This window comes from Triticum urartu, chromosome 3A, assembly GCF_056163025.1.
Source record: "Triticum urartu cultivar PI428250 chromosome 3A, HENAU_Tu73, whole genome shotgun sequence".
NCBI classification, from domain to species: domain Eukaryota; kingdom Viridiplantae; phylum Streptophyta; class Magnoliopsida; order Poales; family Poaceae; genus Triticum; species Triticum urartu.
This window is the reverse complement of record NC_141875.1, coordinates 455003910-455029283: the sequence shown is the minus strand read 5'-3', so window position 1 is coordinate 455029283 and position 25374 is coordinate 455003910. Positions and strand designations below refer to the sequence as shown.

The 25374-nt window shown below is 43.5% G+C and overlaps 1 protein-coding gene across 3 annotated transcripts; it reads left to right on the top strand.

Moving 5' to 3' along the window:
• Positions 1–168: 168 nt before the first annotated feature.
• Positions 169–6039, top strand: LOC125544415 (lipid phosphate phosphatase 2). 3 transcript variants are annotated; one of them, XM_087547342.1, is made up of 8 exons: positions 169–550; positions 627–714; positions 811–920; positions 994–1087; positions 1218–1406; positions 1524–1583; positions 4937–5098; positions 5793–6039. In XM_087547342.1, exons 1-8 carry the CDS (start codon positions 311–313, stop codon positions 5819–5821), a joined length of 972 nt encoding a protein of 323 aa, XP_087403468.1. In that variant the 5' UTR covers positions 169–310; the 3' UTR covers positions 5822–6039. The 3 variants fall into 3 exon arrangements, with proteins under 3 accessions (XP_087403468.1, XP_048564063.1, XP_087403469.1); XM_048708106.2 differs by lacking the exon at positions 5793–6039 and adding an exon at positions 5317–5719; XM_087547343.1 differs by lacking the exon at positions 5793–6039 and having other exon boundaries at positions 170–550; positions 4937–5719.
• The last annotated feature ends 19335 nt before the right edge of the window (positions 6040–25374 follow it).

Below are 25374 nucleotides of genomic sequence, written 5' to 3'. Positions count from 1 at the left end.
TACGCGGTGCCGCAAGTCAGTCAACTCCGTGCAGATTCCCGGTCAGTCATTTAAATCTTGGGGTCTACCAAAAAATACTGTACTGCATAGCCGATTTCGAAATTTCCCTCGCAACTGCCAGTCGTCTTCAAGTCCTCCATTCTGTGTGCTATAAAACAAGGGCTGACGCGCCGCCCCACAACGGAATAAAAGAAAACGGAAGAGTCCGGGGTCGAGAGCAAATGCGCTAACATCACTGTCTCTCCTCCTGCATTCATTGGAACGGATAAGGAGTGTTAGATAGATCCACATAGACAGAGGAGAGGCTGAGATGCAGGCGCCGGCGTGTACCAATGCTCCGGCGTGCACATTCCCCTTCGCCACGATGCAGTCGCATGGCGTCAGGATCGCGAGGTCGCACGCCTACGACTGGGTTGCGCTGCTCCTTCTGATCGCCATGGAATGCGTCCTCAACGCCATCGAGCCGTTCCACCGCTTCGTCGGCGAAGGCATGATCGCGGACCTCAGATACCCGTTGAAGAGCAACACCGTCCCGGTCTGGGCCGTGCCGGTGCGTGCGACCCTCCCACATTTAAATTTGGAAGCGTATATCTCCTGAGTTTGAAATTTGAGGTCTTTTCACGCAGATCGTTGCTGTCATTGCACCTATGCTCATCTTTATCGCCATCTACATCTGGAGGCGGAATGCGTATGATTTGCACCATGCTACAATTGGTACTTTGTTTATGTAGTTTTCCTCAAGTTGTTAATGAAAATGCAGTGCTCAGGAAAAACAAGTCTCGTTCTGATGCGCCTCAATTGAACAAGCAGGTATTCTGTTCTCTGTGCTGATCACCGGCGTCCTGACGGATGCGATCAAGAACGCCGTGGGCCGTCCGCGCCCCAACTTCTTCTGGCGCTGCTTCCCTGACGGAATCGCTGTAATGACACTCGCTCGGATTTCTCTGAATTTTATCTTGCACCCAAACTTAGACTGGTCCCCTTGTTGCCCAGGTGTACGACAACATCACCACAGCAGTCATATGCCACGGCGACGCCAGCGTGATCAAAGAAGGCCACAAGAGCTTCCCAAGTGGCCACTCTTCCTGTAAGATGCCACTCACTTTACTAGATTCAGTTGCACTGTTACTGTCACAAAGCGATAGCAGCAACAATCTACGTGTACTGTGTACTATGTGCTCGATGCCTAATAAGCTTTTCGTCGTGCCGTGGCGCAGGGTCTTTCGCCGGCCTGGGCTTCCTGTCGTGGTACCTCGCCGGGAAGATCACCGTCTTCGACCGACGAGGACACGTCGCCAAGCTGTGCGTCGTCATCCTGCCTCTCCTCGTCGCCGCTGTCATCGCCATCTCGCGGGTAGATGACTACTGGCACCATTGGCAGGACGTCTTCGCCGGCGGCATCCTTGGTCAGAAGCTCGCGCCTATGCTTTGTTATCTCTGAACTCTTTTTTTTTCTATTCATGTTTTTGCGGGAAATATCCAAACTCTCTTCGGTGCTGACGAGGTTTGTCATGTCCGTGAAGGAATGGTGATTGCGTCTGTTTGCTACCTGCAGTTCTTTCCACCACCCTCTGATGACAAAGGTATACTTCTTCTGGACTCTTGGTGCATCTGGAGTATTTCATATCAGGACTGAGGACTTTCAGTTACATGTTAAGGCCCTCTTTGGTGCATAGAAAAAGTGAAGAATGAACAGAAAAATAAGAAGAAGAAAAATAATTACGTTGACAGTACTATTCATTCATTTAGTTGAGCTTTTTAAAGAGGCTCCACCTTGCCCCACCATCCTTCCATAACAATTGGTAACAATCTGACAATTGATCACAATGGAATCTTGATGACGTTCCAGTTAATTGGTCTGAAGAGATGCATTCTGTCCACAATTGTCATGCTTGATTGCTTAGCCATACCAAGTAATCTAACATATGCACGTTTAATAAGCATCTTAAACTTTAAAATTGCATATCTATCTTATATTTCTAATCAAGTGTTGTATGTAGTCCAAATTTATCATTTTGTCTAGCTATTTACAAGTTCGTGCCATTGAAATAGTTCATAAAAAATTATGGCTTAAATTTGGGTGAAATGTTTTGATCTAATATTTGTACTGTTGCTCAATGAGTCTTTTGTATACCTTCATTGACACAATATGTTTAACGAATATATTTCTTGCACTCGGCACAAGTGTGCAATAAACTTATTTAGCCATAGCCAAAGTTACCTCTTACCTTCTACAAAGTAGTACACCATCCTAGCCATTAGAGGGTTGTAGCCTCCTTATCAAAGAAAAAAGTTCCTAGCAATTAGATCAATATTAATAGACAACCCTTAATAATTTGGGAGCATCGTAAGATTTCTTGTTTAGTTGAAGTAGTATACTTTGGTACACCTTCTCTATAAGGATTTAAAAATCTCTATGTAAATCAACAGTGGAGATTAAAAAGTACAACAACAACAACAACAACAACAATAAAGTATTCCAGTCCAAATAAATTAGGGTAGTCTAGAGCTGAAACAATTAAGATCATGAAACCTAGTAATGGTTCTGGCACGTGGATAGCTATCCCCTGTCCATGGCTAGTTCTTTGGTGACATTATGTCTCTTTACGAACTCCCCTCATGTCAAGTTTGTTCTACCCCGACCACTTTTGACATTATCAGCAAGCTTTAATCTTCTACTACACACGGAGCTTCTGGAGAGCTGCATTGTATACGTCCAAATCATCTCAGACGATGTTGTACAAGATTCTCTTCAATTAGTGCTACCCCAACTCTATCGTGTATATCATCATTCCAGGCCTGATCATTTCTTGCGTGGCCACATATCCATCTCAGCATGTGGATCTTTGTTACACTTAACTGTTGAACATGTCGCCTCTTAGTTGGCCAACATTATGCGTGATACAACATCGCAAGTCGAATCAACGTCCTATAGAACCTATCTTTTAGTTTGTTGGACTCTTGTCACAAAGGATGACTGAAGCTTGACAACACTTCGTCCATCCGACTTTAATTTGATGGTTCACATCTTCACCGATATCACCATTCTTCTACATCATTGACCCTTTGAAAATGTACCATTTATTAAAAATGACAACTTAGTCTACTTCGCATGGTGATCATTTGTCATCACCATGTTGGATTCATGGGTGAGCATTTGACATCCAGACAAAGCAATAGAACCAATCATCGTGTTGCATGGAATATTGGTTTGTCAAATGAGGCCACGGATGATCGAGTTGAAATAGAGCAAGAGAAGCCATCATGCAGACAATTTGGAGCTTTATAATGAAAGGCAAACATAAAGGGCGGAAGGGAAAATGGACATGTGTATGTGAGTTTTGAAATCCCGCTGGTGGCATCACAAATGGACTGGGGCGAGGTCCACAAGTGACTCCCCAATCAGGTGCCAAGTACTAGTGTCAAAAAACGTCTTACATATGGGACGGAGGGAGTAGCTGGAGTGCCCCTCGTAGACCTCACCATTGTCTGTGATGCCGTCTAATTAGTCCATACTAACTAATCTCAATTAGTGTCACTAAAGTAGTAGTAAAAACACTTAAAAATTTGAGCCACAATAGTCAAGCTGATTATACTCCATACCGTTAGATTCGATGTATTTGTTTGAGACACATCTTTTTTTAGCCGGAAAATTTGAGACACGTCTTTTAAGAATTTGAGACACATCAAAATAGAAGAGTAACACTTGTACCTAATATGAGCAATTAAGTACAATGAACACTAGGAATATGCTAGCTGCCCTTTAAGACATCCCACAACGGATCCATGCATATAGGAAAATTATTGCACGATTCTAAAACAAAGGGAAATGTTAACAAAAAATGCTTGATAAAAGAAATTATCATCCTCACAACATAAATTGTCATAAAAAAATGTTTGTTTTGCCATGCTTGAAAATCTGATGTTCGCTGGTTATCAAAGTCCACAACAAATTAGGTGTAGGGCATATGTTGATGAAATTCAATAAAAAATATTTGTTTATGGACAGCTACCCACGAGGGAAATAAACTTCAATGATGTTTATTCAAGAAATAGTTTTTACAAAAGAATCAAGTAACACCTAAAAACACAAGATAAGGGAGAAATGACATTACCTTGTCCTGTATGCAACATAAATATGTTGGAGAATCAACCTAATAAAAAAATGTTAGAAGACAAATACACGGGGGGAAATATCCCATGAAGCCATGGGTACTAAATAAGTCACTTGTTGCACAAGAAATGGAACGGATGATGCACAAGAAATATGTTGATATGCTTATTTAGTTTTCTTTTCTCTTCCTTCAAAAAAATCAAGTGGCACATAACAGCAACATGTTGTAGAAAAAGATTACTAAAGCAAACCTCCTGGTTCAGTGAAATGGAGAAAATGTCTTTCGATGTCCGCTTTAAAGAAAAACACACTAATTTTACAATTTATTGGATCTCTTCTTAGAGTTTATACCTATGAAGTACGAGATGAAGGTCTTTAGCGGGATGATAACATTCTAATTATATATTTTTTATGTGATTTGATTTTAATTTGGTTGTCTTTATTACTATTCGTACACCTGTTTTTCCTACTCTTGAACTTCCATGTTTACAAGATTGTGTTTTTAACTCCTCTGCTTTCCACATGGATTCGTATTCTATTTATGTGTCTTTCGTATGCCTATCTTTCCAGAATCTTGTGACTAAAAAGGCCCTAAATGTTGTATAATCGTGTTCCGCAAATACCAAATCTTAGATCTTAAAGGAAAATAAGTTGACTAGAACCGTATGTTTGACTATATTCCGGAAACAGACTACACCAACTTTATTTTAATTTTTGCAATTTTGAAACTGCACTTTCCGTTGCTTTCTCTGTCGATACAAGCTAATGTGTGCTTGCTGAATTTGATCTAACAAACAACCATAATCAACGCAATGGCTGCAGGTTTCTGGCCTCATGCACACTTTAGGTACATCAGCGACAGGGAAGAGGAGAGCCGGAGGCGGCGCACTACTGAAATGAGCAACAGTGACTCGACCGCAGTTGTCCCTCGGCAGGGTGAGACAGGAGCAAACACGAGCCGCACGTTGGACGCGATGGAGTCCGGTACGTAGGACAGGGCGATGGCCCCAAGTACTCCTCCGTTCCCAAATATAAGTCTTTTAAAGAATTTAACTAGTAACTATATACGGAGCAAAATGAGTGAATCTACACTCTAAATATATCTACATACATCCGTATGTTATAATTCATTTGAAATGTTTAAAAAGACTTATATTTAGAAACGGAGGGAGTAACATGCATATATTGTGGCCTGTGGATAGATCCGTTGTCACCTACCCTAAGCCTTGGAGATCTCAGCTTCGGAGTTCCAAAATGTAGGGTTGGAAGTGTCACTGAATCTCTTTGTATACATAGTACTACTTTCTTAGAGTCCGGTGCGTAGGACAAGGCAATGGCCCTGTGTAACATGTATTGTAGATCGATCACTTGGCATCTAGTAAAAGCCATGGAGATCCAGATTCCAAGTTCCAATGTGTACGGTTAGAAATGTCACTGAATCTGTATGTATATACACATGTAATGTGGAATCTATTCCGTTGGGGCCTAAGCCTTGGAGAATGGAGGTCTAGCTTCCAACTTCTGATGTGTAGGGCTAGAGATTTCACTGTATCTCTATGTACATATACTGAATGCTTCCGATGTGTATAGCTGTTTTTTCTACAATTGCTACGAATTTCCCAGTCCTTCTCTGCATACTTTTTCTGAAGTAACACATAACCAGAGTTTATACTGCCAGAGCATGCATGCATGCATGATGAGGACTGAATGCTGGTTACTGAAGAGCGAACCACCATCCCCATTCTGAGCAGAGCGGGTGTGCGAACGGGTGCCGGCAGCCAGGGTGGGCACGGGGACTCACCGACGGTGGAAATCCATGTCAAATACCACTACTCCTGCTCTGCTTGCCAAGTTGCGCGGAACGAAACTACGAGAGATCAGATAAGAACGTGTATCAGTGCATGCATGACGGCGCAGCCAAATATACTCTTGTAAATTCTTCTGCTAAGCTTTCGCTTTTCACTTTTCACGCTGGAGCGATGTGGCCCGTAGAAGATATTATTGACCCTGACGATTGAGTAAGATATTTCGCAATGCCGGTCAGTCAACAGTTCAGCGATAGATCCATGGGATCGTGTAGGGTAGGATTTTCAGGAAACTTACCCTCTGTTGGTGCAGACGAGAAACTTCCGGTGCCGGCCATGGTGACGGTGGCCGGTGATGGCAGTGAGTGGATGGCGGTGGTAGTGGAGCTTCCCGTGAGCACCGCGATAATCCTAAATCGGTAGGGAGTATTCGATGGGGTTGGTGGCAGTGTTCAACCTCGTGAGTCGTGTCCCGGCCCCCACCTCTGTTATATATCGCGGGTCACAGGGGCCCACCAACCATGGTTTGGTTGGGCGCCCTCGATCAGGGCGTGAGTCAAGGGCCCGTTCGATCCGTTGAGTTTGAACGGGATAGAGATCAACCTAACATTCAGCACTTGGCACCGGGGTTTAATGATGAAAAGTGTGTCGTATGGCAGAGGCCAGGACTGGAACAGGATAGTGCACTAGATGACACTAATGGATCACACCAAACAGACTATATTTCTTGTCATGTAGTGGTACTGAAACCATGATATTTTCTTACTGTACAAGAGCCAAAACCCTTCTATCACTTCGAGAAAAGCGAGCGAACGGTATTAACAAACACGACCAAAGGTCCCTCCAAATTGTACTCTCTTTTTTAGAAGAAAATTGCTTGCTTCATTTATTCATAAAAGTTCGAAACCTCTGTCATACAGCGCTCAAAATACACTCCGGAGGGACATAAAACCATGATTTGCATAATTCAATATGTACTCCTTCCTTACCTAGGAGGTGTGTCGCCTCATTGGCCGAGAGCCGCACCAATCTTGTCTAGACTTCGGCACCCCTTTCGATCTCTTCAATGAAGGTCCAACGGATAATAAATTCTTTTGGGTGTCATTGATCATACTAACCACTCCTTTGTTGTTGAGCTTGACAATCGGCTTAGGTACATCCATCTCTACGGCAAGTTGCACAACACTAAAAAAATATGAAGATTGTACTTCTACAAAAAGATGGGGCAGCGATAGACGCCGCGCGCACCGACCCAAAAGTTTCGGCCGGACGCGCGCCTCAGCTGTTCGATGTGGGCCGCATTAGCAATTAGATCCGGTGGAAAAACACAAGCTCGCCCCAGTGTCTTCTTCCTCCCGCTCGGGTGTGCAGCGCCGCGTCTCCTCTGCTCCAGTGGCCGTCTCTTCGCCGGTCCCTACCCCTCGTCGGCATGTCCCCACCGGCGGCCGTCCTCGTCGCCGATCTCCACCCTCCCCGGTTGTCCTCGTCGCCGGTGCCCACCTTCATCGGTCGATCTCGTCACCACCTCGACCAGTGCAACAACTGCACCTACAGTTTCAACTCTCAGCAGCGATGGGTGTAGCTCCGGTCATAGCTCTGCCGTTGCCCCTCGCCATTGATGCTCCCTGCATGGAATTGCATCGACGACGGCCGGCCAGTCTGTCGCCGCCGCTGAATGGACGTAAAAAAAAACATCGCCGATCATAGCAAAAAAAGACAGCGGATGCAGCAAATCGTTGTCGCCGTCATCGTGAGGTCGCAGCTCCGCCTGATGGATGTAGCGAAAAACTTCACCGTTAGTAGCAAAATCCAACTACAGTTGAATCTCTATTATCAACGGTTGAAACCTTCTTTTCGTGGTCGGTTGAAGATTTCTGTGATGACGGTTGAAGCTTTTTGTGATGCAGGTTGAAGCTTTTTGTGATGCAGGTTGAAGCTTGTTGCGACACTGGTTGAAGCTTTTCGTTGTGGCAGCGGCTGGTTCCAGCATCTGTTGTCGCTATTTGAAGCTTTTTTGTGCATCGTTGTAGCTTCCCAGAACACCGGTTGTAACATCGGGGGGTTGTCCCCCTTGAAGCATTTTGTCGTGGGTCCCTCCGATGGAGATCGTCGCCCATGGCCGAGGTTGCCGACGCGGTTGTAGCTCGCCGCGTAGCCAATGCCAGCAAAAATCCAAGGTCGGTTGCAGCAAAAAACGATGCTATGTGGGAAGCAGGGGTGCGGGATGGAGCACGACTGTGAGGGTGGCAGCCGGCGGCGAAGGCGCGGGATGGTGGAGCCTGCTAGGCGGCGACGGCGCGCGGCCACGAGAAAGAAATTGGAGGGGATAAGGTTGCTCACGAGTGGTGCGTGTGGTCCCCCCAAAATATGTGACATGATATGACCATCATCATCTTGTGCTTTTAATCTCCATCTCCAAAGCACCGTCATGAACTCCATCGTCACCGACTTAACACCTTGATCTCCATCATAGCGTCGTGGTCATCTTGCCAACTATTGCTTCTACAACTATCGCTAACGCATAGTGATAAAGTAAAGCAATTGCATGGTGTTTGCATTTCATACAATAAAGCGACAACCATAAGGCTCCTGCCAGTTGCCAATAACTTCTACAAAACATCATCATCTCATACAATAACGTATATCACATCATGTCTTGATTATATCACATCACAACATGCCCTGCAAAAACAAGTTAGACACCATCTACTTTGTTGTTGCAAGATTTACGTGGCTGCTACGGACTTCTAGCAAGAACGCATCAAAACCACAACGGTGATTTATCAAGTTTGTTGTTTTAACCTTCAACAAGGACCGGCCGCAGTCAAATTCGATTCAATTAAAGTTGGAGAAACAGACACCCGCCAGCCACCTTTATGCAAAACTAGTTGCATGTCTGTCGGTGGAACCGGTCTCATGAACGTGTCATGTAAGGTTGGTCCGAGCCACTTCATCCAACAATACCGCCAAATCAAAATAAGACATTAGTGGTAAGCAGTATGGCGATCACTGCCCACAACTCTTTGTGTTCTACTCGTGCATATCATCTACGCATAGACCTGACTCTGATGCCACTGTTGGGGAATGTAGTATGCAATTTCAAAAAAAATCCTATGCTCATGCAAGATCTATCTAGGAGATGCATAGCAAAGAGAGAGGGAGAGTGTGTCTACATACCCTCGTAGACCGAAAGCGGAAGCGTTAGACAACACGGTTGATGTAGTCGAACTTCTTCTCGTTCCGACAGATCAAGCACCGAACGTACGGCACCTCCGAGTTCTGCACACGTTCAGCTCGATGACGTCCCTCGAACTCCTGATTCAACAAAGTGTCGAGGGAGAGTTCCATTATCACGACAGCGTGGTGACGGTGATGGTGAAGTGATCCGCGCAGGACTTCGCCTAAGCACTATGAAGATATAACCGGAGGCGTAAACTGTGAAGGGGGCGCCGCACACGGCTAACAATTATTGGTGTGTGTTCTAGCGGTGCCCCCCTTCATATATATAGGTTGGAGGGAAGGAGAGGCAGCCAAGGGGACACCCCAAGTAGGAGGAATCCTACTTGGGGTCCTCCCAATTTTGCCTCCCCCTTTCCTATTCCTATTCGGAGTAGGAAGGGAAGAGGGGGGAGGAGGAATCCTATTCCCTTTTTCCTTCCATCCTTCCTCTTTTCTACTCCAATTTGGCCAGCCCATATGGGAGGGGCGCACCAGCCCCTTAGGGGCTGGTCTGTCTCTCTCTTGGCCCATTAAGTCCCATGTAGTTGCCGGAGGGATGTCGGAAACCTCTTCTGGTGACCCGATATGCACCCGGTATCCCCGGAACACTTCCGGTGTCCGAATATCATCGTCCAATATATGAATCTTTATCTCTCGACCATTTCGAGACTCCTCGTCATGTCCGTGATCTCATCCGGGACTCCATACAACATTCGGTCACCAAACCACATAACTCATGATATTTCCTTCAATTTTGCGGGTCGAGGCCGGATGCGGGGTCTGCTAGAGTTGCTCTAATGGTCACCCTCACCTCTCGCCAATGTCTCGCGCAAAGGCTGATTGTGGATTGTGGATTGTGGGTCACCATGACACGTTAAACTCTGCGGTATCAAAATATTTTTTCTTTTTTTTGGCAGTGAGGGCTATCAAATTCTGATTGAATCCATAGTAGGGGAAACAGGTTCTGGCAAAATTCGGAGATATTGGATTTTTGGTGGGTCTATCGTTACTTCTATATCTTTGAATGTAATTAAACATCTACTGAAGTTATGTACTGTACTTTCAATTTTCTTTTTTTGTTTATGTTGTACTGTATACCGGAAACTAAAAGTTAATATAGAAGTATAGTCAGGAGAAACCCATTATAATTCTATTAAAAAAGGTCTTAAGTCTCTAGTTACATATTCCCTCCGTTCATAAATATAAGATGTTTTAAATATTTTAATATAGACTAAAAAAGACCAAAATGAGTAAACAAAAATACATCTATGTGGATTTGAATGAGACAAAAGTTAGAACAACTATAATAATAAAGAGAGGGAGTATCTTCTAACATTTTTTGGTAAATGTTTGGGGCCAGGGCGCCAGCCGAACGCTCGGCCGGTCGTGCACACAGCCAGCGCACACACGTGAAGATGGGTGGGACCACACACACCACTCGTGAGCAACCTTAGTCCCTCCAATTTCTTTCTCGTGGTCGCGCGCATCCTGCCGCAGGCCATCCCATGGCCGCGCGCCGTCGCCGCCTAGCAGGCTCCACCATCCTGCGCCTTCGCCGCCGGCTGCCACCCTCATAGTCGTGCTCCATCCCGCACCCCTGCTTCCCCCATAGCATAGTTTTTTGCTGCAACCGGCCTTGGATTTTTGCTGGCACTGGCTACGCGGCGAGCTACAACCGCGTCGGCAACCTCGGCCATGGGCGACGATCTCCATCGGAGGGACCCACAACAAAATGCTTCAAGGGGGACAACCCCCCGATGTTACAACCGGCGTTTTGGGAAGCTACAACGATGCAAAAAAAGCTTCAAACAGCGATAACAGATGCTGGAACCGACCGCTACCACAACGAAAAGCTTCAACCGGTGTCGCGACAAGCTTCAACCTGCATCACAAAAAGCTTCAACCTGCATCACAAAAAGCTTCAACCGACATCACAGAAATCTTCAAACGACCATGAAAAGAAGGTTTCAACCATAGTTGGATTTTGCTACTAACGGCGAAGTTTTTCGCTACATTCATCAGGCGGAGCTGCGGCCTCACGACAACAACGACAACGATTTGCTGCATCCGCTGTTTTTTTTTTTTTTGCTACGACCGGCGATGTTTTTTACCACGAGAAAGAAATTGGAGGGGATAAGGCTGCTCACGAGTGGTGTGTGTGGTCCCACCCATCTTCCCGTGTGTGCGCTGGCTATGTGGACGACCGGTCGAGAGTTCGGCCGGCGCCCTGACCCCAAACGTTTACCAAAAAATGTTAGAAGATACTACCTCTATTTATTATTATAGTTGTTCTAACTTTTGTCTCATTCAAATCCTTATAGACGTATTATTTGTTTACTCATTTTGGTCTTTTTTAGTCTATATTAAAATATGTAAAACATCTTATATTTATGAACGGAGGGAATATGTAACTTGAGACTTAAGACCTTTTTTAATAGAATTCTAAGGGGTTTCTCTCGACTATATTTCTATACTAACTTTTAGTTTCCGGTATCCAGTACGACATAAACAAAAAAAAGAAAATTGAAAGTACAGTACATAACTTCAGTAGATGTTTAATTACATTCAAAGTTATAGAAGAACGATAGACCCACCAAAAATACGATATCTCTAAATTTTGTCAGAACCTGTTTCCCCTGCTATGGATTGAATTAGAATTTGATAGCCCTCACTGCCAAAAAAAGGAAAAAAAAATATTTTGATACTGCAGGGTTTAACGTGTCATGGTGACTCACAATTGTTGCGGAACATAGTAATTTCAAAAAAATTCCTACGCACACGCAAGATCATGGTGATGCATAGCAACGAGAGGGGAGAGTGTTGTCTACGTACCCTCGTAGACCGGCAACGGAAGTGTTGACACAACGTAGAGGAAGTAGTCGTACGTCTTCCCGATCCGACCGATGCAAGTACCGAACATACGGCACCTCCGAGTTCTGCACACGTTCAACTCGGTGACGTCCCTCGAGTTCCGATCCAGCAAAACGTTGAGGAAGAGTTTCGTCAGCACGACGGCGTGATGACAGTGATGATGTTCTACCGACACAGGGCTTCGCCTAAGCACTGCTACGATATGACCGAGGTGGAATATGGTGGAAGGGGGCACCGCACACGGCTAAGGAACGATCACGAGGATCAACTTGTGTGTCATGGGGTGCCCCCTTGCCTCAGTATATAAAGGAGGGAGAGGGGGAGGTGCGGCCGGCCCTATGGGTGCGCCTGGAGGAGTCCTACTCCAACCGGGAGTAGGACTCCCCCCTCTTGCCTTGTTGGAAAAGGAAGGAGGAAGGGAGAAAGAGGAAAGGGGGGCGCCGCCCCCCTTCCTTGTCCTATTCGGACTAGGGGAGGAGGGGGCGCGCGGCCTGCCCTGGTCGGCCCTCCTCTTCTCCCTTATGGCCTATGTAGGCCCAATAACCCCCGGGAGGTTCCGGTAACCCCCCGGTACTCCGGTAAAATCCCGATTTCACCCGGAACGTTTCCGATATCCAAATATAGGCTTCCAATATATCAATCTTTATGTCTCGACCATTTTGAGACTCCTCGTCATGTCCGTGATCACATCCGGGACTCCGAACAACCTTCGGTACATCAAAACACAAAAACCCTAATTACGATCGTCACCGAACTTTAAGCGTGCAGACCCTACGGGTTCGAGAACTATGTAGACATGACCGAGAGACGTCTCCGGTCAATAACCAATAGCGGAACCTGGATGCTCATATTGGCTCCTAAATATTCTACGAAGATCTTTATCGGTCAGACCGCATAACAACATATGTTGTTCCCTTTGTCATCGGTATGTTACTTGCCCGAGATTCGATCGTCGGTATCTCAATACCTAGTTCAATCTCGTTACCGGCAAGTCTCTTTACTCGTTTCGTAATACATCATCCTGCAACTAACTTATTAGTTGCAATGCTTGCAAGGCTTGAGTGATGTGTATTACCGAGAGGGCCCTGAGATACCTCTCCGACAATCGGAGTGACAAATCCTAATCTCGAAATACGCCAACCCAACAAGTACCTTCGGAGACACCTGTAGAGCACCTTTATGATCACCCAGTTACATTGTGACGTTTGGTAACACACAAAGTGTTCCTCCGGTAAACGGGAGTTGCATAATCTCATAGTCATAGGAACATGTATAAGTTATGAAGAAAGCAATAGCAACAAACTAAATGATCAAGTGCTAAGCTAACGGAATGGGTCAATTCAATCACATCATTCTCCTAATGATGTGATCCCGTTAATCAAATAACAACTCATGTCTATGTTTAGGAAACATAACCATCTTTGATTAACGAGCTAGTCAAGTAGAGGCATACTAGTGACTCTCTGTTTTTGTCTATGTATTCACACATGTATTATGTTTCCGGTTAATACAATTCTAGCATGAATAATAAACATTTATCATGATATAAGGAAATAAATAATAACTTTATTATTGCCTCTAGGGAATATTTCCTTTAATCTCCCACTTGCACTAGAGTCAATAATCTAGATTACACAGTAATGATTCTAACACTCATGGAGCCTTGGTGCTGATCATGTTTTGCTCATGGAAGAGGCTTAGTCAGCGGGTCTGCAACATTCAGATCCGTATGTATCTTGCAAATTTCTATGTCTCCCACTTGGACTAAATCCCGAATGGAATTGAAGCGTCTCTTGATGTGTTTGGTTCTCTTGTGAAATCTGGGCTCAATTGCTTGAAGATCCATTTATTCTCAATTGCTTGCCGATCATTGGGCAAGTCAACCAAAGTCCATACTTTGTTCTCATACATGGATCCCATCTCAGATTTCATGGCTTCAAGCCATTTTGCGGAATCTGGGCTCACCATCGCTTCTTCATAGTTCGTAGGTTCATCATGATCTAGTAGCATGACTTCCAGAACAGGATTACCGTACCACTCTGGTGCGGATCTTACTCTGGTTGATCTACGAGGTTCGGTAGTAACTTGATCTGAAGTTTCATGATCATTATCATTAGCTTCATCACTAATTGGTGTAGGTGTCACAGAAACTGGTTTCTGTGATGTACTACTATCCAATAAGGGAGCAGGTACAGTTACCTCATCAAGTTCTACTTTTCTCCCACTCACTTCTTTCGAGAGAAACTCCTTCTCTAGAAAAACTCTGAATTTAGCAACAAAAGTTCTGCCTTCGGATCTGTGATAGAAGGTGTACCCAACAGTCTCCTTTGGGTATCCTATGAAGACACATTTCTCCGATTTGGGTTCGAGCTTATCAGGTTGAAGCTTTTTCACATAAGCATCGCAGCACCAAACTTTCAGGAACGACAACTTTGGTTTCTTGCCAAACCACAGTTCATAAGACGTCGTCTCAACGGATTTCGATGGTGTCCTATTTAACGTGAATGCAGCCGTCTCTAAAGCATAACCCCAAAATGATAACGGTAAATCAGTAAGAGACATCATAGATCGCACCATATTTAATAAAGTACGATTACGATGTTCGGACACACCATTATGCTGTGGTGTTCCGGGTGGCGTGAGTTGCGAAACTATTCTGCATTGTTTCAAATGTAGACCAAACTCGTAACTCAAATATTCTCCTCCACGATCAGATCATAGAAACTTTATTTTCTTGTTACGATGATTTTCAACTTCACTTTGAAATTCTTTGAACTTTTCAAATATTTCAGACTTATGTTTCATTAAGTAGATATACCCATATCTGCTTAAATCATCTGTGAAGGTGAGAAAATAACAATATCCGCCACGAGCCTCAACATTCATTGGACCACATACATCTGTATGTATGATTTCCAACAAATCCGTTGCTCTCTCCATAGTACCGGAGAACGACGTTTTAGTCATCTTACCCATGAGGCACGGTTCGCAAGTACCAAGTGATTCATAATCAAGTAGTTCCAAAAGTCCATCAGTATGGAGTTTCTTCATGCGCTTTACACCGATATGACCTAAACGACAGTGCCACAAATAAGTTGCACTATCATTATCAACTCTGCATCTTTTGATTTCAATATTATGAATATGTGTATCACTACTATCGAGATTCATCAAAAATAGACCACTCTTCAAGGGTGCATGACCATAAAAGATATTACTCATATAAATAGAACAACCATTATTCTCTGATTTAAATGAATAACCGTCTCGCATGAAACAAGATCCAGATATAATGTTCATGCTCAACGCTGGCACCAAATAATAATTATTTAGGTCTAATACTAATCCCGAAGGTAGATGTAGAGGTAGCGTGCCGACCGCGGTCACATCGACTTTGGAACCATTTCCCACGCGCATCGTCACCTCGTCCTTAGCCAATCTTCGCTTAATCCATAGCCCCTGTTTCAGTTGCAAATGTTAGCAACAGAACCAGTATCAAATACCCAGGTGCTACGGCGAGCATTAGTAAGGTACACATCAATAACATGTATATCACATATACCTTTGTTCACTTTGCCATCCTTCTTATCCGCCAAATACTTGGGGCAGTTCCGCTTCCAGTGACCAGTCTGCTTGCAGTAGAAGCACTCAGTCTCAGGCTTAGGTCCAGACTTGGGTTTCTCCTCCTGAGCAGCAACTTGTTTGTTGTTCTTCTTGAAGTTCCCTTTCTTCTCCCCTTTACCCTTTTTTCTTGAAACTGGTGGTCTTATTGACCATCAACACTTGATGCTCCTTCTTGATTTCTACCTCCACGGCTTTTAGCATCGCGAAGAGCTCAGGAATAGTTTTATTCATCCCTTGCATATTATAGTTCATCATGAAGCTTTTGTAGCTTGGTGGCAGTGATTGAAGAACTCTGTCAATGACACTATCAACAGGAAGATTAACCCCCAGTTGAGTCAAGTGATTATGATACCCAGACATTTTGAGTATATGTTCACTGACAGAACTATTCTCCTCCATCTTGCAGCTATAGAACTTATTGGAGACTTCATATCTCTCAATCCGGGCATTTGCTTGAAATATTAACTTCAACTCCTGGAACATCTCATATGCTCCATGATGTTCAAAACGTCGTTGAAGACCCGGTTCTAAGCCGTAAAGCATGGCACACTGAACTATTGAGTAGTCATCAGCTTTGCTCTGTCAGACATTCATAACATCTGGTGTTACTCCTGCAGTAGGCTTGGCACTTAGCGGTGCTTCTAGGACGTAATTCTTCTGTGCAGCAATGAGGATAATCCTCAAGTTACGGACCCAGTCCGTGTAATTGCTACCATCATCTTTCAACTTTGGTTTCTCAAGGAACGCATTAAAATTCAACGGAACAACAGCACGAGCCATCTATCTACAATAAAACATAGACAAGCAAGATACTATCAGGTACTAAGTTCATGATAAATTTAAGTTCAATTAATCATATTACTTAAGAACTCCCACTTAGAAAGATATCCCTCTAATCCTCTAAGTGATCACGTGATCCAAATCAATTAAACCATGTCCGATCATCACGTGAGATGGAGTAGTATCAATGGTGAACATCAATATGTTGATCATATCTACTATATGATTCACGCTCGACCTTTCGGTCTTCGTGTTCCGAGGCCATATCTGTTATATGCTAGGCTCGTCAAGTTAAACCTGAGTATTCCGCGTGTGTAACTATTTTGCACCCGTTGTATTTGAACGTAGAGCCTATCACACCCGATCATCACGTGGTGTCTCAGCACGAAGAACTTTCGCAACGGTGCATACTCAGGGAGAACACTTATACTTTGATAATTTAGTGAGGGATCATCTTATAATGCTACCGTCAATTAAAGCAAGATAAGATGCATAAAAGATAAACATCACATGGAATCAATATAAGTGATATGATATGGCCATCATCATCTTGTGCTTGTGATCTCCATCTCCGAAGCACCTTCATGATCACCATCGTCATTGGCGCGACACCTTGATCACCATCGTAGCATCATTGTCGTCTTGCCAATCTTATGCTTCCACGACTATCGCTACCGCTTAGTGATAAAGTAAAGCATTACAGCGCAATTGCATTGCATACAATAAAGCGACAACCATATGGCTCCTGCCAGTTGCCGATAACTCGGTTAAAAAACATGATCATCTCATACAATAAAATTTAGCATCATGTCTTGACCATATCACATCACAACATGCCCTGCAAAAACAAGTTAGACGTCCCCTACTTTGTTGTTGCAAGTTTTATGTGGCTGCTATGGGCTTAGCAAGAACCGTTCTTACCTACGCATCAAAACCACAACGATAGTTTGTCAAGTTGGTGCTGTTTTAACCTTCGCAAGGACCGGGCGTAGCCACACTTGGTTCAACTAAAGTTGGAGAAACTGACACCCGCCAGCCACCTGTGTGCAAAGCACGTCGGTAGAACCAGTCCCGCGTAAGCGTACGCGTAATGTCGGTCCGGGCCGCTTCATCCAACAATACCGCCGAACCAAAGTATGACATGCTGGTAAGCAGTATGACTTATATCGCCCACAACACACTTGTGTTCTACTCGTGCACAACATCAACGCATAAAACCTAGGCTTGGATGCCACAGTTGGGGAACGTAGTAATTTCAAAAAATTTCCTACGCACACGCAAGATCATGGTGATGCATAGCAACGAGAGGGGAGAGTGTTGTCTACGTACCCTCGTAGACCGGCAACGGAAGTGTTGACACAACGTAGAGGAAGTAGTCGTACGTCTTCCCGATCCGACCGATCCAAGTACCGAACGTACGGCACCTCCGAGTTCTGCACACGTTCAACTCGGTGACGTCCCTCGAGTTCCGATCCAGCAAAACGTTGAGGGAGAGTTTTGAAGGAAATATGCCCTAGAGGCAATAATAAAGTTATTATTTATTTCCTTATATCATGATAAATGTTTATTATTCATGCTAGAATTGTATTAACCGGAAACATAATACTTGTGTGAATACATAGACAAACAAAGTGTCACTAGTATGCCTCTACTTGACTAGCTCGTTAATCGAAGATGGTTATGTTTCCTAACCATAAACAAAAGAGTTGTTATTTGATTAACGGGATCACATCATTAGGAGAATGATGTGATTGACATGACCCATTCCATTAGCTTAGCACCCGATCGTTTAGTATGTTGCTATTGCTTTCTTCATGACTTATGCATGTTCCTATGACTATGAGATTATGCAACTCCCGTTTGCCGGAGGAACACTTTTTGTGCTACCAAACGTCACAACGTAACTGGGTGATTATAAAGGAGCTCTACAGGTGTCTCCAAAGGTACATGTTGGGTTGGCGTATTTCGAGATTAGGATTTGTCACTCCGATTGTCGGAGAGGTATCTCTGGGCCCTCTCGGTAATGCACATCACTTAAGCCTTGCAAGCATTGCAACTAAATGAGTTAGTTGCGGGATGATGTATTACAGAACGAGTAAAGAGACTTGCCGGCAACGAGATTGAAATAGGTATTGGAATACCGACGATCGAATCTCAGGCAAGTAACATACCGATGGCAAAGGGAACGACGTATGTTGTTATGCGGTCTGACCGATAAAGATCTTCGTAGAATATGTAGGAGCCAATATGGGCATCCAGGTCCCGCTATTGGTTATTGACCGGAGACATGTCTCGGTCATGTCTACATTGTTCTCGAACCCGTAGGGTCCGCACGCTTAAGGTTACGATGACAGTTATATTATGAGTTTATGCATTTTGATGTACCGAAGATTGTTCGGAGTCCTGGATGTGATCACGGACATGACGAGGAGTCTCGAAATGGTCGAGACATAAAGATTGATATATTGGAAGCCTATGTTTGGATATCGGAAGTGTTCCGGGTGAAATCGGGATTTTACCGGAGTACCGGGAGGTTACCGGAACCCCCCGGGAGCTATATGGGCCATGATGGGCCTTAGTGGAAAAGAGAAGAGGCAGCCCCTCATGGGCCGCGCGCCCCTCCCCTCCCTTGGTCCGAATAGGACAAGGAGAGGGGGCCGGCCCCTCTCTCTCTTTCCCCCCCTCCGCGAATCCTATTCCAACTAGGATTGGGGGGGGGGGAATCCTACTCCCAGAGGGAGTAGGACTCTCCTGGCGCGCCCTCCTTGGCTGGCCAGCCTCCCCCCTTTTAGTCCTTTATATACGGAGGCAGGGGCACCCCAGAGACACACAAGTTGATCCACGTGATCTTTTCCTTAGCCGTGTGCGGCACCCCCAGCCACCATAGTCCTCGATAATATTGTAGCGGAGTTTAGGCGAAGCCCTGCTGCTGTAGTACATCAAGATCGTCACCACGCCGTCGTGCTGACGGAACTCTTCCCCGACACTTTTCTGGATCGGAGTCTGGGGATCATCATCGAGCTGAACGTGTGCTAGAACTCGGAGGTGCCGTAGTTTCGGTGCTTGATCGGTCGGATCGTGAAGACGTACGACTACATCAACCAAACGCTTCCATTGTCGATCTACTAGGTATGTAGATCACACTCCCCCCTCTCGTTGCTATGCGTCACATGATCTTGCATGTGCGTAGGAATTTTTTTGAAATTACTACGTTACCCAACAGTGGCATCCGAGCCTAGGTTTTATATGTTGATGTTATATGCACGAGTAGAACACAAGTGAGTTGTGGGCGATATAAGTCATACTGCTTACCAGCATGTCATACTTTGGTTCGGCGGTATTGTTGGACGAAGCGGCCCAAACCGACATTACGCGTATGCTTACGCGAGACCGGTTCTCCCGACGTGCTTTGCACAAAGGTGGCTAGCGGGTGACAGTTTCTCCAACTTTAGTTGAACCGAGTGTGGCTACGCCCGGTCCTTGCGAAGGTTAAAACAACACCAACTTGACAAACTATCGTTGTGGTTTTGATGCGTAGGTAAGATTGGTTCTTGCTTAAGCCCGTAGCAGCCACGTAAAACTTGCAACAACAAAGTAGAGGACGTCTAACTTGTTTTTGCAGGGCATGTTGTGATGTGATATGGTCAAGACATGATGCTAATTTTATTGTATGAGATGATCATGTTTTGTAACCGAGTTATCGGCAACTGGCAGGAGCCATATGGTTGTCGCTTTATTGTATGCAATGCAATCGCGCTGTAATGCTTTACTTTATCACTAAGCGGTAGCGATAGTCGTGGAAGCATAAGATTGGCGAGACGACAACGATGCTACGATGGAGATCAAGGTGTCGCGCCGATGACGATGGTGATCACGACGGTGCTTAGAAGATGGAGATGACAAGCACAAGATGATGATGACCATATCATATCACTTATATTGATTGCATGTGATGTTTATCTTTTATGCATCTTATCTTGCTTAGATTGACGGTAGCATTATAAGATGATCTCTCACTAATTATCAAGAAGTGTTCTCCCTGAGTATGCACCGTTGCGAAAGTTCTTCGTGCTGAGACACCATGTGATGATCGGGTGTGATAGGCTCTACGTTCAAATACAACGGGTGCAAAACAGTTGCACACGCGGAATACTCAGGTTATACTTGACAAGCCAAGCATATACAGATATGGCCTCGGAACACGGAGACCGAAAGGTCGAGCGTGAATCATATAGTAGATATGATCAACATAGTGATGTTCACCAATGAAACTACTCCATCTCACATGATGATCGGACATGGTTTAGTTGATTTGGATCACGTAATCACTTAGAGGATTAGAGGGATGTCTATCTAAGTGGGAGTTCTTAAGTAATATGATTAATTGAACTTAAATTTATCATGAACTTAGTCCTAGTAGTATTTTGCAAATTATGTTGTAGATCAATAGCTCGCGTTGTTGCTTCCCTGTGATATGTTCCTAGAGAAAATTGTGTTGAAAGATGTTAGTAGCAATGATGCGGATTGGATCCGTGATCTGAGGTTTATCCTCATTGCTGCACAGAAGAATTATGTCCTTGATGCACCGCTAGGTGACGGACCTATTGCAGGAGCAAATGCAGACGTTATGAACGTTTGGCTAGCTCAATATGATGACTACTTGATAGTTTAGTGCACCATGCTTAATGGCTTAGAATCAGGAATTCAAAGACGTTTTGAACGTCATGGAGCATATGAGATGTTCCAGGAGTTGAAGTTAATATTTCAAGCAAATACCCGAGTTGAGAGATATGAAGTCTCCAACAAGTTCTATAGCTAAAAAGATGGAGGAGAATCGCTCAACTAGTGAGCATGTGCCCGGATTGTCTGAGTACTACAATCGCTTGAATCAAGTGGGAGTTAATCTTCCAGATAAGATAGTGATTGACAGAATTCTCTAGTCACCATCACCAAGTTAGTAGAACTTCGTGATGAACTATGATATGCAAGGGATAACGGAAATGATTCCCAAGCTCTTCGTAATGCGGAAATTGACAAAGGTAGAAATCGAGAAAAACATCAAGTGTTGATGGTAGACAAGACCACTAGTTTCAAGAAAAGGGCAGAGGGAAGAAGGGGAACTTTAAGAAGAACAGCAAGCAAGTTGCTGCTCAAGTGAAGAAGCCCAAGTCTAGCCCTAAGCCTGAGACAAAGTGTTTCTACTGCAAAGGGACTGGTCACTGGAAGCGGAACTACCCCAAGTGATTGGCAGATAAGAAGGATGGCAAAGTGAACATAAGTATATTTGATATACATGTTATTGATGTGTACTTTACTAGTGTTTATAGCAACCCCTCAGTATTTGATACTAGTTCAGTTGCTAAGATTAGTAACTCGAAACGGGAGTTGCAGAATAAACAGAGACTAGTTAAGGGTCAAGTGACGATGTGTGTTGGAAGTGGTTCCAAGATTGATATGATCATCATCGCACACTCCCTATACTTTCGGGATTAGTGTTGAACCTGAATAAGTGTTATTTGGTGTTTGCGTTAAGCATGAATATGATTTGATCATGTTTATTGTAATACGGTTATTCATTTAAGTAAGAGAATAAATTGTTGTTCTATTTACATGAATAAAACCTTATATGGTTACACACCCAATGAAAATAGTTCGTTGGATCTCGATCGTAGTGATACACATAATCATAATATTGAAACCAAAAGATGCAAAGTTAATAATGATAGTGCAACTTATTTGTAGCACTACCGTTTAGGTCATATTGGTGTAAAGCGCATGAAGAAACTCCATCCTGATGGGATTTTGGAATCACTTGATTATGAATCACTTGATGCTTGCGAACCATGCCTCATGGGCAAGATGACTAAGACTCCGTTCTCCGGAGCGAGCAACTGACTTATTGGAAATAATACATACTGATGTATGCGGTCCAATGAGTGTTAAGGCTCACGGCAAGTATCGTTATTTTCTGAACTTCACAGATGATTTGAGCAGATATGGGTATATCTACTTGATGAAACATAAGTCTGAAACATTTGAAAAGTTCAAAGAATTTCAGAGTGAAGTGGAAAATCATCGTGACAAGAAAATAAAGTTTCTACGATGTGATCGCGGAGACAAATATTTGAGTTACGAGTTTGGTCTTCAATTAAAACAATGTGGAATAGTTTCACAAACTCATGCCACATGGAACACCACAGCATAATGGTGTGTCCGAACGTCATAACCGTACTTTATTGGATATAGTGCAATCTATCATGTCTCTTACCGATCTACCACTATCGTTTTGGGGTTATGCATTAGAGACAGCTGCATTCACGTTAAAAGGGCACCATCTAAATCTGTTGAGACAACACCGTATGAACTGTGGTTTGGCAAGAAACCAAAGTTGTCGTTTCTTAAAGTTTGGGGTTGCAATGCTTATGTGAAAAAGTTTCATCCTGATAAGCTCAAACCCAAATCGGAGAAATATGTTTTCATAGGATACCCAAAGGAGACGGTTGGGTACACCTTCTATCACAAATCTGAAGGCAAGACTTTTGTTGCTAAATTCGGAGTTTTTCTAGAGAAGGAGTTTCTCTCGAAAGAAGTGAGTGGGAGGAAAGTAGAACTTGATGAGGTAACTGTACCTGCTCCCTTATTGGAAAGTAGTTCATCACATAAATCTGTTCCTGTGACTACTACACCAATTAGTGAGGAAGCTAATGATGATGATCATGTAACTTCAGATCAAGTTACTACCGAATCTCGTAGGTAAACCAGAGTGAGATCCGCACCAGAGTGGTACAGTAATCCTGTTCTGGAAGTCATGTTACTAGACCATGACGAACTTGCGAACTATGAGGAAGCGATGATGAGCCCAGATTCCGCGAAATGGTTTGAGGCCATAAAATTTGAGATATGATCCATGTATGAGAACAAAGTATGGACTTTGATGGATTTGCCCGATGATCGGCAAGCCATAGAAAATAAATGGATCTTCAAGAGGAAGACGGACACTGATAGTAGTGTTACTATCTACAAAGCTAGAATTGTCGCAAAAGGTTTTCGACAAATTCAAGGTGTTGACTACGATGAGATTTTCTCACTCGTATATATGTTTAAGTCTGTCCGAATCATGTTAGCAATTGCCGCATTTTATGAAATCTGGCAAATGGATAAACAAAACTGCATTCCTTAATGGATTTCTTAAAGAAGAGTTGTATATGATGCAACCAGAAGGTTTTGTCAATCCTAAAGGTGTTAACAAAATATGCAAGCTCCAACGATCCATCTATGGACTGGTGCAAGCATCTCGGAGTTGGAATATACGCTTTGATAAATTGATCAAAGCATATAGTTTTATACAGACTTACGGTGAAGCCTGTATTTACAAGAAAGTGAGTGGGAGCACTACAACATTTCTGATAAGTATATGTGAACAACATATTGTTGATCGGAAATAATGTATAATTTTCTGGAAAGCATAAAGGAATATTTGAAAGGAGTTTTTCAAAGAAAGACCTCGGTAAAGCTGCTTACATATTGAGCATCAAGATCTATAGAGATAGATCAAGACGCTTGATAAGTTTTTCAATGAGTACATACCTTGACAAGATTTTGAAGTAGTTCAAAATGGAACAGTCAAAGAAAGAGTTCTTGCCTGTGTTGCAAGGTGTGAAATTGAGTAAGACTCAAAGCCCGACCACGGCAGAAGATAGAAATAGAATGAAAGTCATTCCCTATGCCTCAGCCATAGGTTCTATAAAGTATGCCATGCTGTGTACCAGATCTATTGTATACCCTACACTGTGTTAAGCAAGGGAGTACAATAGTGATCTAAGAGTAGATCACTGGACAGCGGTCAAAATTATCCTTAGTGGAATAAGGAAATATTTCTCAATTATGGAGGTGATAAAAAGGTTCGTCGTAAAAAGTTACGTCGATGCAAGTTTTGACACAAATCTGGATGACTCTAAGTCTCGATCTAGATACATATTGAAAGTGGGAGCAATAAGCTAGAGTAGCTCCGTGCAGAGCATTGTTGACATAGAAATTCGCAAAATACTTACGGATCTGAATGTGGCAGACCCGTTGACTAAAATTATCTCACAAGCAAAACATGATCACACCTTAGTACTCTTTGGGTGTTAATCACATAGCTATGTGAACTAGAACACTGACTCTAGTAAACCCTTTTGGGTGTTGATCACATATCGATGTGAACTATGGGTGTTAATCACATGGTGATATGAACTATTGGTGTTAAATCACATGGCGATGTGAACTAGATTATTGACTCTAGTGCAAGTGGGAGACTGAAGCAAATATGCCCTAGAGGCAATAATAAAGTTATTATTTATTTCCTTATATCATGATAAATGTTTATTATTCATGCTAGAATTGTATTAACCGAAAACATAATACTTGTGTGAATACATAGACAAACAAAGTGTCACTAGTATGCCTCTACTTGACTAGCTCGTTAATCGAAGATGGTTATGTTTCCTAACCATAAACAAAAGAGTTGTTATTTGATTAACGGGATCACATCATTAGGAGAATGATGTGATTGACATGACCCATTGCATTAGCTTAGCACCCGATCGTTTAGTATGTTGCTATTGCTTTCTTCATGACTTATACATGTTCCTATGACTATGAGATTATGCAACTCCCGTTTACCAGAGGAACACTTTGTGTGCTACCAAATGTCACGACGTAACTGGGTGATTATAAAGGTGCTCTACATGTGTCTCCGAAGGTACTTGTTGGGTTGGCGTATTTCGAGATTAGGATTTGTCACTCCGATTGTCGGAGAGGTATCTCTGGGCCCTCTCGGTAATGCACATCACTTAAGCCTTGCAAGCATTGCAACTAAATGAGTTAGTTGCGGGATGATGTATTACAGAATGAGTAAAGAGACTTTCCGGCAACGAGATTGAAATAGGTATTGGAATACCGACGATCGAATCTCAGGCA

Excerpts from the sequence above, each read along its gene's own strand:
- LOC125544415 (XM_048708106.2), top strand. The coding sequence starts at position 311 with ATGCAGGCGCCGGCGTGTACCAATGCTCCGGCGTGCACATTCCCCTTC. Across the intron at positions 551-626 it reads TCCCGGTCTGGGCCGTGCCG|ATCGTTGCTGTCATTGCACC; the intron begins GTGCGTGCGACC and ends CTTTTCACGCAG. Across the intron at positions 1,088-1,217 it reads CCCAAGTGGCCACTCTTCCT|GGTCTTTCGCCGGCCTGGGC; the intron begins GTAAGATGCCAC and ends GCCGTGGCGCAG.